Consider the following 12,548-nt stretch of genomic DNA (forward strand, 5'->3'; position numbering starts at 1 on the left):
GGCTCCCTGTCTGGACAGTCATTGATTGGCCACTCCCACAATTTCTGCACCTCCTTTACCCCAGTACATCTTGAAGGCAGGACAAATTGTGTGTAGGTAGAAGGTTTTGAGGCTGGGTTGGATGTCCCAATATGTTCACCAGCAGTTTTGCTTGGTTACAGTTGGTTACAGGAGATGACGGTTCAGGCTCTGTATCCCTGCTTCCCAGGGGCATGGCTAGGCTCACCCTTACCAAATCCTTAGTTTTCATTGTACCAGGTTTCTCGGACATCCCTGAGATGCCCCCAAATTCTGTTGTCTCTCCCACTACTCTCCCTCCATCCTCTGCCAACCCGAACCCTCATGTTCCTGTCCCCACCTGTTCCCAGTCCATCCTTGTTACATAGCTTCTTTGGGTCTGTGGATTATAACATGGATATCATTGACTGTACAGCTAATATCCACTTAGAAGTGAGTGCATATCATGTTTTTCTTTAGAAGTGAGTGCATATCATGTTTTTCTTTAGAAGTGAGTGCATATCATGTTTTTCTTTAGAAGTGAGTGCATATCATGTTTGTCTTTCTATGTCTGGGTTGCCTCACTCGGTAATTTTTTTCTCGTTTCATCCACTGTGTAAATCTACTATGCTTTCTTTGTTTTTAATAGTTAAATAGTATTTCATTATATAAATGTACCACAGTTTCTCTGTCAATTCTTCAGTTGAGGGGCATCTAAGTTGTTTCCAGTTTTCGGCTATTACTAATAAAGGTGCTATGAACACTGTGAGCAAGTGTCCTTGTGGTAGGATGGAATGTCCTTTGGGTATATGCCCAGGAGTGGTATAGCTAGGTCTTGAGGTAAATCAATTCCCAATTTTCTGAGAAAGCACCAATGAATTTCCAAAGTGGTTGTACAGTGTGCACTCCCACCAGCAACAAAAAAGTATTCCCCTTGCTTCATATCCTCTCCAGCAGGAGTTGTCACTTGTCTTTTTGATCTTACTTCCTTGATGGCTAAGGATGTTGAACATTTCTCTTAAGTTCTTCTCAGCCATCAGAGATTCCTCTGTTGAGAATTCTCTGTACCTCATTTTTTTTTTTAATTGGATTGTTTGGTTTGTTGATGTCTAGTTTGTTAGGTTCTTTATATATTTTGGATATTAACCATCTGTCAGATGTGGAGTCAGTGACAATCTTTTTCCAGGCTGCCATTTTGTTCTATTGACAGTGTTCTTGGCCTTACAGAAGAGTTTCTTGAGGTCCCATTTATTACTTACTGATCTCATTGCCTATGGCAATGGCGTCTGTTTAGGAAGTTAGCGCCTGCGCCAGTGCGCACGAGGCTGTTCACTGCTTTTTCTGTTGTCAGGTTCAGCGTATCTGGCTTTAGGTTGAGGGAGATCTTTGCTCTACATGGACTTGAGTTGTGTAAAACGTGATAGACTAGAATCTGCATTCTTCGGCAACACTAGTGAAAACTGTATTGTATTGACATGGAAACGGACTGACTGATCAATAGAATTGAATTAAAGATCCAGAAATAAAGTCATATACTTACAAGAAAAAAAAAAAGAATCTGCATTCTTTTACATACTGACCTCAGCACTGTTTGTTGAAGATGCTTTCTTTTTCCTAGTGTATAATTTTGGCTTCTTTGTCAAAAATCAGGTGCTCATAGGTGTGTGGATTTACACCTGGGTCTTTGATTTGATTCCATTGATCAGCATGTCTGTTTTTATGCCAATGCCATGCAGTTTTTATTAATATTGTTCTGTAGTACAGCTTGAGATTAGGGATGATAACACCCCCAGAAGTTCTTTTCTTGTACAGAATTGTTTTAGGTATCCTGTTTTTGTTCTGTTTTTTGATATGAAGTTAAGTATTGTTCTTTTAGGTCTGTAAAGAATTGTGTTGGTATTTTGATGGGAATTGCATTGAATCTGTAGATTGCTTTTGGTAAGATGGCCATCTTTACTACGTTAATCCTATTGATTCATGAGCATGAGAGATCTTTCCATCTTCTGTTATCTTCTCTGATTTCATTCTTCAAGGACTTGAAAGGTTGTTTTTTTTTCATACAGGTTTTTCACTTGCTTGGTGGATTTACATCAATATTTTATATTAATTTTGGCTATTATGAAGGGTCTTGTTTTCCTGATTTCTTCCTCAGCCCATTTGTTTTTTGTGTATAGGAAGGCTGCTGTTTTCTGTTTGTTTGTTTGAGTTAATCATGTGTCAAGCCAGTTTGCTGAAGGTGTTTATCAGCTATAGGAGTTTCCTGGTAGAATTTTTGAGGTGCTTATGTATGATATCATATCATCTGTGAATATGATACTTTGACTTTTTCCTTTCCTATTGTTATCCCCTTGGTCTCCCTTAGTTGTCTTAATTGCTCTTGCTAGAACTTCAAGTACTATAATGAATAGATATGGAGAGAATGGACAGCCTTGTCTTGTCCCTGGTTTTAGTGGAATTGCTTTGAGTTTTTCTCCATTTAATTTGATGTTGATTATTGGCTTCTTGTATATTGCCTTTATTATTTTTAGGTATGGGCCTTTTATCCCTTGTCTCTTCAAGACCTTTTTCATGAGATGTTGGATTTTGTCAAGGCTTTTTCAGCATCTGATGAGAGGATCAGGTGTTATTTTTCTTTTGGTTTATATGGTGGATTACATTGACAGATTTTCGTATGTTAAACCATCCTTGGCCTCTCTGGGATGAAGCTTACTTGATCATAGTGGATGATCTTTTTGATGTGTTCTTGGATTTTGCTTTCTAGTATTTTATTGAGTATTTTTGCATTGATGTTCATGAGGGAAATTGGTATGAAATTCTCTTTTTGGTTGAGTCTTTGTATGGTTTAAGTTTTAAGAGAGTGACTGTGGCCTTGTAGAATTGTTTGACAATGTTCCATTTGTTTCTATTTTGTGGAATAGTTTGAGGAGTTATTGGTATTAGTTTTCTTTGAAAGTCTGGTAGAATTCTGTGCTAAAACCGCCCTACTCTGGCCTTTGTTGTTGTTTTTGGGAGACTATTAGTAATTGTTTCTACTTTCTTGGGTGTTGTAGATCTATTCAAATTGTTTATCTAATTTTGGTTTAACTTTGGTAAGTAGTATCTATCAAAAAATTGTCCATTTCTCTTAGGTTTTCCAAATTTGTGGAATACAGGTTTGTTTTTGTTTTTTGTTTTTTTCCTTCTCCAGGATTCCCTCAGTTTGTTTTCTTTATTGCTTCTGTTTCCAGTTTCATGTCTTGAACAGTTTTATTCATTTCTTTCACCTCTTTCTTTGTACTTTCCTGGATTTCTTTAAAGGATTTATTTATTTTCTCTTTAAAGGCCTCTATCATCTTCATAAGATTGATTTTTAAGGTCATTTTCTTGTACAACATCTGTGTTGTAATAGCCAGGGATTGCTGTTGTAGGATAGCTGGGCTTTGGTGGTACCTTATTGTCCTGGCTGTTGTTGATGTTTTTACACTGGCTTCTGGGTACTTGAGTTTGGGGTTATTATAGGTTTAGGTGCTGATTTCTGAGTTTGTCTTTGTTGGATGGATGCCCGCCCCCCTTTGGTTTCTGTTTTCTCTTTGGTTTTCTGGACTAAGTGGCCTGTGGTTCTAGTGACCAGCAAGTCTTCAGGTCCAGTAGGGTATCTCTGCTTAAGTTTTGGCAGCCTATGTGACCTCTGGGTTTGTGGGAACTCTTGTGGCCACTCGGGTTCCTGGTACTGGCTTGCCCTGGGGTTCTGGCTTGGCCTCTGGTAGGGCAGGGCCTTATGCCAGAGTTATGGGCCTGGAGTTCCTAGTATCGTGTGGCCTCCACTAGAGCAGGGGCAAAAGAGGCGTCTATTGGAGTTATTAGTTCCAGCATGAATTCCAGTAGAACTCCCGTCTTCTGGGGTTCCTTGTACAAATGTGTCCTCTGGTCTTCTGCTGGAGTTATGGGCTGGGATATGAAGCTGAGGGGATGTAGTGCTTTTGGGGACCACTCAGGAGAGTCTAAGGACTGTTTGTTAGATGGTGGTGGGCAGTATCTTACCTTGTCTTACTAATACCACTGCGGCTTGTGGGCCAAGATCCCATGTTCCTTACATTTTAGATTTCCTTCTGCGTTGTCTTTAGAGCTGCCCTTGAGAGTTGTGGCTGTAAAGAACATGTGCATTGAAATGTATTGTGTAAATAAGCCTTTCCTGAGGTTCCCAAGTCTTTCTTCTGAGGCCTCATGAGTTTTCTTGCTTTGTTCTGTCAATCACTTTGTGCTTTTGTTATCAGTTGTCTTGACATCATATGTTGGATTCAAGACATTTTTTTTTTCTATCTTAGTACTAGCTTTGGGCCTATGGGCACGAAAAGCACATTGGTAGATTGAAATACTTCCTGGGTACTCGGGTATGGAGAATATGTTTCTGAAAACCTACGAAACTCACACTCGAATCATTCATGACAGTTTCTCCTTAAGAATGAGTAAAGAAATTATGGGTGGGGGCTTATAAGTCCACTGTACTTGTATGCACTTTTCTGCATGTGTGCTCTCTCTTCTCATCAGTGTTCCTAATATTTCAGCATATGTTCCCTTTCGGATTAACAATGTGGCTTATATATACGTAGCAGATGCTCGGCTTTCTCATGGCATTTTTATCAGTTATCGTCATGTGTTTCAAGGCACCAGCACAGTTCTTGTTGAATGCTTTCAGAACTTTATCAGAAGATCCCAGTAATTTTATATAATAATGGTAATATTGTTGAAATAGAAGCATGGCATAGGCAAGAGAACTAGTGCATGACATAGTGCTCGTACATACTAGCAAGGGACTCTGGACCAGCAGAAGGGGAGCTACCAGGTCACAGAAGAATTCCTCAGCCTCAGAGCTTAGAGGTGGGGATTTAGACACATTTTAAATATTTGAGAGGTTTTAGTATTTCAGAACTTACTCATCATCAAATGTGACTTCTTTATATCCTAACTCATTGAAACTAATATTTCAGTTTTGTGCATTTTAGGAAGGGGCTAAAGGTCACTGCACAGTGTCTTGCTGCTAGCTAGAAACTTGTGGGCCCTGTAATACCTCACATGCTTCCTCACTTGGTTTCCCCCATTTTTCTCTGTCAGGTTCCCCTAGGCTTCTCAGCTCCACTAGAGGACCTCCCTCCTGTTCCCCACATGGCATGCTGTACTCTGGAGAACCTGTACCTTCTGATGGGAAGGGAGCTGGAAGATCTGGAAGAAGTGCCCCCGGGAAACGTGCTGGGTAGGGTGTTGCTGGCTACTCTACTCCATGCAGCCTTGAAGCTGTCCAGCATATCACGGAGCGTTAAGTGACATCTAAAGAGAATAACCTGCCTTTTCATAGTTCATTTTTTTCCTGGAGTCTTTAACTTAGACAATTGAATAACCAGTGTGTGAGTCAGTAATTTGGAGATCTAGTTCAAACTTGTTCATGCTGCTTAAGTAAACTATGACACTCTCTCCTAAGTGGGGGTTCCATTTGTTTGGAAGCTAAAAAGAGAATTCTTCCTCATATAAAGGCAGTGCAGATGACCAAACACTTCTGCATCTACAGGCTTAGTTTAATTTTTGGAAGCTTTTTTTATGTGAAGGTCTGTTTAAACTTTCTTTTTTCCCTCATCCTCACTCCCAAATATTTCTTACTACTGAGAATTGCTTCTCTTATAGTAATTGATTGGTATTACTTTTTCTGTAAATGTTGTTCCTTGCTTTATTCTGCTTTGAGGCACTCAGTGCTACTCCTGAGGCTACTCCTGAGCCAGAACATAAAATGCTGTGTCCCATCATGCACGTGGATTCTGAATTATACTGTCCTTGTCAACTGGAGAGCTGTTCATTCAGTGACTGCTTAGATGAGAAATACTCATTAAATCAAGAATAGTCTAGAATAGTTACTGGTTTGCCTGAATTCTGTGGGCTGTAATCTAAGAAATTTGCCAAAACATTTTGTCATGCTCCTGCTGAGATGGATTTTTTTTAATCCATTAAAAAAATTTATTTGACATGGAATTAGTAGAATTCCTGGCTTCTCCCTATTTCCTGTTTTGTTTCTACTTCTTTGGAAAATGGCACTGGACTTAGGATCTTGCTGACAATTGCTGTAGCTTTGTGAGTGATCACAGCCAACTTCATCAGAACTTAGAAAGAATGGGAAAACCCTGTCTCTGCTCCTAAGCCCTCCTTGGGATTACTGTGTCTTAGACCCCCTTGGGTTCTTAAATGGCCTTTTAACCTAGAGGAGCTCAACATGCGACGTCCAGGGCAGGAAAACGCTCTGTGGTGTGGACAACATAGGTGGCCTACTTGAAGGTGCCTCTGCCTGAGGCTCAGTATGTTGTCTTCTCCAATAGCAGTGTTTCAAACATTAAAGGCAGTGTTTTAAGTGATAGGAGCATGGCAGGTAGTAGTTTCTAGTTTTCTTCTGGCTTTCTAGGTACTGTCCAAGGTTGTGGTTAAGTGTTGGTAGAAGGGCTGAAATAATTTATTTTCTTCTGTCCCTCAAGGCAGCCATGGGTCTGCTCCCTGCTGTAGGGAGACCTATCATGAGGAAAAACTTCTCATTTCTTCTTGTGGAAAATAGATATATACCTCCTTTTATTTCCTAAAGATTGTGGAATTGTGGTAGAAGGTGGGTACAAATGACTAAGCATTGTTTGTCATGTGCCTATTAAAGAATATGCCAAAGGGGAACATCCCTTTGAGGCAACGTAGATGGAGTGGGAAGAGCCAGGTGAATTTCCTGTATGCCTTAGGACTGTATTTAGCTACTTAGATCTCAGTCCATACCTCTTGACTATTTGACTCTGGGCCATTGTTGAGACAGATCATGGAGGCAGGAGCATGTGGTATGAAGTTATGACAGCCAGAAAGCAGAGCAGATTGTCCCATACCATGGTGGATGGTAAAAGCCGAGACAGGAAGGGTAAGGTCAAACTCTAGGATCACTGCCCTAGGGGCCCATCTCCAACCAGAACCCACCTTGGGATTCTATTTCCCAATAGTCTCACTGTGTCAGAACCCGCATGATCTGTCTCTGGAAACACAGCTTGGGGTATGCTTCATTAAACCTCCAAGGCATTTCTCAAGCCAGTTAAGTAGATAAACCATCCCAGCCTCTTAGCAAGGTTTGGAGGTAAAAGGGCCTTCTTGTGTGACCTCTGTATGTGGTCTTGTTTCTTTGATTTTTGTCATATGCCCCAGTAACTAACTACAAGGGAGGCCCAGGATTGAATACACAGTATTTGAGCTATGAATGGTTTTTTTTTCCTTAATTAATTAATTAATTAATTAATTAGCTTTACATCCTGATCATAGACCCTCCCTCCTCTCTTTCTGTTCCCATCCTCCCTCCCTCTTCCCCTTATCCCCTCTCCCCTACTCCTCAGATAAAGGGAGCCCTCCCAACTCACACCTGCACATTAAGACACATCAAGACTTAGTGCATCTTCTTCCCCTGTGGCTTAGTGTGGTGGCAGAGCAAGTGATTGAAAGGCATGCAGTGGCAGTCCCCTCCCCTTTCTAGGGGACCCACACGATGGCCAAGCTACCCGTCGGCTATGCATGTGTAAGGGGCCTAGGTCATGTTCATGCATGGTATTTAGTTGATGCATCAGTCTCTTAAAGCCCCTCCGGGCCCACCATTAGTTGGCTCTGTTGGTCTTCTTGTGGAGCTTCTGTCCCATCAGGGTCCTTATATATTCTTCCCTCAAGATTCTCTGCACTCCACCCAGTGTTTGGCTGCGAGTCTCAGCATCTGTGGAGCCTCAAGGAGGACAGCTCTCCTAGGCTCCTGTCTACAAGCATAGCAGAATGTCATTAATAGTGTCAGAGGTTGGCTCTCTCCCATGGGGTGGGTCTCAGGTTGGGCAAGGCATTGGTTGGACATTCCCTCATTCTCTGCTCTATCTTTATCCCGGCACATCATGTAGACAAGGTAAATTTGGGGTTGAAGTTTTTGTGGGTGGGTTGGTGTTTCCCTCCCTCCACTAGGAGTCCAGTCTAGTTAGAGGGTGGTTTTCAGAGGTCAGGTTTACACTGCCAGAAAAGGCATTCCCACCCCTCATCTCTTGCCGAGCGATGCCTGGGCCACCTTTATTAAAATTATGTTTCTTCACATTAGCAAGCAAGATCATCCCCAAAAGTATTTTAAGTGTTAACACTGAAGGAGTTAGAGCCAGGCTAGCTACTTTGATTTGCCCTCTAAATTGAGACAGACAGTAATTGTTTCCAAATCTAACTGAGCTCCCTGTATAACTAGCAAGAACAAAGACACCAAGATTTTGTCCAGAGTTTCCCATCAAGTAGTTATATTGGCTTCTAGCCAGGCATGCACCCTTGTTGGGCCTAAGGATTTACAAATGATTTGAACTAGCTGCCTTAGTTACTAACATACTGACAAGTCTGTGTCTTGTGGTAGGAACAGAACAGCTGCACTTGTTTTCCAAGATTGTTATCTGTGAATTCCCATGAATTCATTTATTAAACTTAATCATTTAGCCAAAACGTGAAGGACAGAACATTAACTAGCAATATACAGAGTACATTTTGTTTTTCTAACCATAAAATACTAACAAAACTATAAAATACCTACAAAATTGAATTTGATGTTCCTGTTGTATTGCAGCAGGATGTTATCACAAGTCAAAATGCAATCTTTAAAATTCTTCATGTCTATATCATCAAAGTCTTTTTTTCTTTCTTTAGGTTTTTTTGAGACAAGGTTTCACTGTGTAGCCCTGGCTCTCCTGGAATTTACTCTGTACACCAGGCTAGCCTTGAACCCCTAGAGATATGCTTGTCTTTGCCCTTTTTACCTGGATTCTGACAATCCATGGTTGGAAAAGAACAATACTGTATCCAGGTTCCTTCAAAGCCTCTAATGTCTAAGGCCTGTGGTTCTTAAAGATAAACCTTATTTCAGTTATTAGGCCATTTGCCCTCCCAGTTTTCATTAGAAGGAGCAGTAACTGTTTTGACATGGTCAGTTGGGCCTGATGACCCATTTGAATGATTCCATCAGGACACCATGAACTGATTTGCAGCTTCAGAACCTAGAACAGCCTCTTCAGGCAAATTCCACTTATTCATTGATTTGGAGCCATACAGCATATGTTAGCAGTCACAAGGAAGTTCCCAAGCCAAGGTGTGTAATAAAAGCAGCTGTTCAGAGCTAAGAAGGGCAGAGGAGGCTCGCGTGCTTTCATCTTAGGAGGTAGATAGAACAGGAGGCTAGCTGGTAGCTAAGGACAGTGAAGGGCTGCGAGGGTACGTTGACTAAAACCAACTGTGTCCACACAGTTTTTCATTGTTTACAATTTGAAATGAAAATTAGGCTAGCTGAATTGGGTTGGATAATCTGCATGTTGCAGTTAGCCATGGCTGCATCATAAACCAAAAAGCCTACTGGCTTAAAATAAAGGTGGCTTTTTAAAGCAATCTGTAGTTTGCACGTTCGTTTGGTGTGAGTGGTATGTACATTCCACAGGTGTGTGCTGAGGGAGCTCAAAGCCTGAAGGCTAGAGTTGTAGGAAAAGCCTCTTAGTCCAAGTGCTGGAGGCTTATGCCATCTCTTGGCTGTGGCCGTGGTGGGTAACCAGGCTTTGCAGGTAAGTGGTTTGTTATACTTTGAATATGAATTATCCCCTCAACAGGCTTGTTTGTTGGGTCTTTTCTCCTGTTAGTAGTGCCATTTGGGAATTGGTAGAGACTTTCAGAGATAGGTCAGTCTGGAGACTGTGGGTCACCAAGTGTGTCTTTAAAGGGTATTAATCTCACTCAGCCATCTTTCCCTTTCCTCCATACCATGAAGTGAGCGCCCTCTCCTTCTCTGTGTTCCCACGGTCACCTTCTGCTTCACATGGACCTAGAATCAGTGGAGCCAGCACTTGGTGGAATGCAGTCTGTAGAATTGTGCTAAAATATTTCATTCCTCTCCTTAAATTCTTTCATGAGCGTGTCCCAGCATCCACTTGGGAACTCTGTCACCCTTAGGACATGGCCTTCCACAACCTTCAGCTTCATCCTGTTTGTTTGACATGAACTGTCACCCATATTCTTTGAAGGAGATACTTATTTATCTATCTATCTATTTTGAGTGTGTATTTTTTAACCTCACTTTTAATGAAGGGCCTGCTAGAATTTGTGGACAGTTTTTAAAACCACTACAGTGCTGTTCACAGATAATTTCCTGTTTCCTTTTGCATTTTTTATACACCTATCTATACACACCACAAATTAAGATAGAGATATTCGTGGTGATCAGGGAAGGCTGACGAGCTCTTTTTTACTTTGTTCCCTTAGAGAAAAAGTTATACCTATTTAATAAGAAAATGGTGGCAAATGACGTGGCCAGTGGCCATCTGCTTTTCATCAGAAACCATGTAGCAGTGAGTTCATTCAGTGCAGACGAAAATTGTTCTGTTGGAAGAGGAAATGAAAACATTATATAGCATTCTTGAACAATCAGTATTAGGTAGTAGGATTCTACAGCAAAGTTCTTTTATTGGAATACTTGCAAATGCAGATTTCACATTTGAACTCAGCTGTAACTCACTTCAGAACTTGTATGTGCTGATAAGTATGGAATAAATTTTCTAGTCTGGAAATAGTTGATTTCAAGTTTAAAGTCATTTAATTTCAACCTGATGTTTGTATAGTTGGTATAGATGGGACCAAAGAGACCTAAATGTGGCAAGCACACAATAGTCTTTTGTTCAGTTCCCCTACTGAAAATATCTCTAAAAATAAATGCTACAGGCTTGTACTAAAATGTGAGGGGAAATTGAATTAGAATTCCAAATCCTTGGCCTTTTCATATACTCTTGTAGATCTCTTCCATATGGTTGAGCCTTTAAAAGTTCAGGGACACATTCTGAGAGGAAACATGATATTCTTCTCTTTACAACATAAGGAAAATAATAAATATTAATTAGCCTTTTTCTGAACAGATTTAGTTCTGCCAAGGTTAGTTGCTGGGCCAGTAGGCAGTCAGTATGTGTTGGATGGAATGTGTGTGTGTCTGTGTTTGTGGGGTTGGATGGGGGATATATTCTCTTCCTGTGAAGTAACCTAGAAACAAGAATGATTGGAAGGATTTTACCAGTAATTTTGACTTGATTTATTTCAAAGGAAATCTCAGCAGTATGTGGTTGTAGTCCTTAAGTCTTGGTGATACTTTTATAATATTTTCAATTTATTTCTTGAGAAAATTTTATGGGTATTATTATCAGAATTTCTGATTGGTCATTATTTTAGTGAACAAAAATTAACAGCGTTAGCAGTTTTTTTACATTTAATAGCTTAACCTGATTTTCATAATTTTCCATTTACAGGTGATAATGATTTACAAATTTCCCTTTTATATAATGTTTATATCATATTTCTTTATGTCTTCATACTGCTGTAAAGGGTGACAAGTGACAGTGGGTATAGCTCTGTTCCTAGCTTTAATGGTGATGCCCCTACTGTTCCAGCCTCAGTGACTCTTATTTATCAGGCTGGGAATGATACTGATGAATCCTCCAACTATGAAGGCAGAGTAGCGGAGGCTTCCTGTTGTAACTAATGTCGTGTATTATATTTAATTTTCTGTGTATTAAATTGCCTTTCCAATCTTAGAGAAAATATCATGTTAGCCTTAACGTTAGTGTTTTATCCAGATTTTCATCATATAATGAGGACAACAGGCTAGTATTTCCCTAAGTATCATGAAAATACCACTTGGGAAACTTCTGTCTTCCCCTTCCAGAACTGCGCCTTCTGGCTGGCGGCCAATAACTACGTCCAGGCATTTATGTTTAAACAGTTTGAAACCAAATGACAGTACAATTGACTTCATCAGTTGTACTAGCTGTATTTCCAGTGCTCTGTAGCCATGTTGTAGGAGTGAAGCGTGTGGGTGTGTACATAATGTGAGGATTGTCTGTGGCAAGTGTGAAGCCCTCTGACCTGGTAAAGCCAGCTGTGCCCGGTGCATAATGTGTCTGCCTGTTTGAATTTGGGATGCTGTGTGTTCTCGGACCTGATTCTGCTTGTGTCTTCTTAGCTAACTTCTTGATTGTAAAACTGTCTTTAAAATTTTAATGTTATATATGGTTTAGATGTGATAATTAACCGTATATAATATTTAAAAAAGTGTTCTTAACTGGAGATGTAGTTCAGTAATAGACTGCATGCAAGGCCCGTAGGCTAAAAAAAGCCCAATGCCATATACATTAAAAATAATTTAAAACAGCACAAGCTATCCATAGGTAAACTTGAAAATTCAGGTAAGCTAAGCAAAAAGTCACCTCTTGATGTGTGTGGAGCAGATACCAGCATCAGGTAGACATGTGAAACAAATAAAGTTACAGTGCTTTTCCTTCATGTTCTGGGAAACAGTTCAACTGTCATAAGGCTTTTCTGATTCCCAAAATTTACGCTATTGATTTCCATGAGACCACCTGTCCCTAGCTGCTTATCAAATTTGTGGTGAAGTGATGGTGTCAGCCCATTGAGGTACCACCTGGATTATTTTCCTGGTCTGACAGTGCTCATGCTGTCGTAGATAATAGGACTGGTTGTCT

At 40.4% G+C, this 12,548-nt stretch overlaps 1 protein-coding gene across 1 annotated transcript in view; it reads left to right on the plus strand.

Annotated features, from left to right (window-relative positions):
• The window catches only part of Efl1 (elongation factor like GTPase 1), a 119,873-nt gene that overhangs the window by 44,192 nt on the left and 63,133 nt on the right, over positions 1–12,548 (plus strand). Inside the window, exon 15 of the mRNA XM_021644397.2 lies at positions 5,089–5,227. Within this exon, the coding sequence (XP_021500072.1) occupies positions 5,089–5,227 (139 nt within the window). The remainder of the gene's footprint in view (positions 1–5,088; positions 5,228–12,548) is intronic.

The sequence above is a fragment of the Meriones unguiculatus genome, chromosome 14, assembly GCF_030254825.1.
Source record: "Meriones unguiculatus strain TT.TT164.6M chromosome 14, Bangor_MerUng_6.1, whole genome shotgun sequence".
NCBI lineage: Eukaryota > Metazoa > Chordata > Mammalia > Rodentia > Muridae > Meriones > Meriones unguiculatus.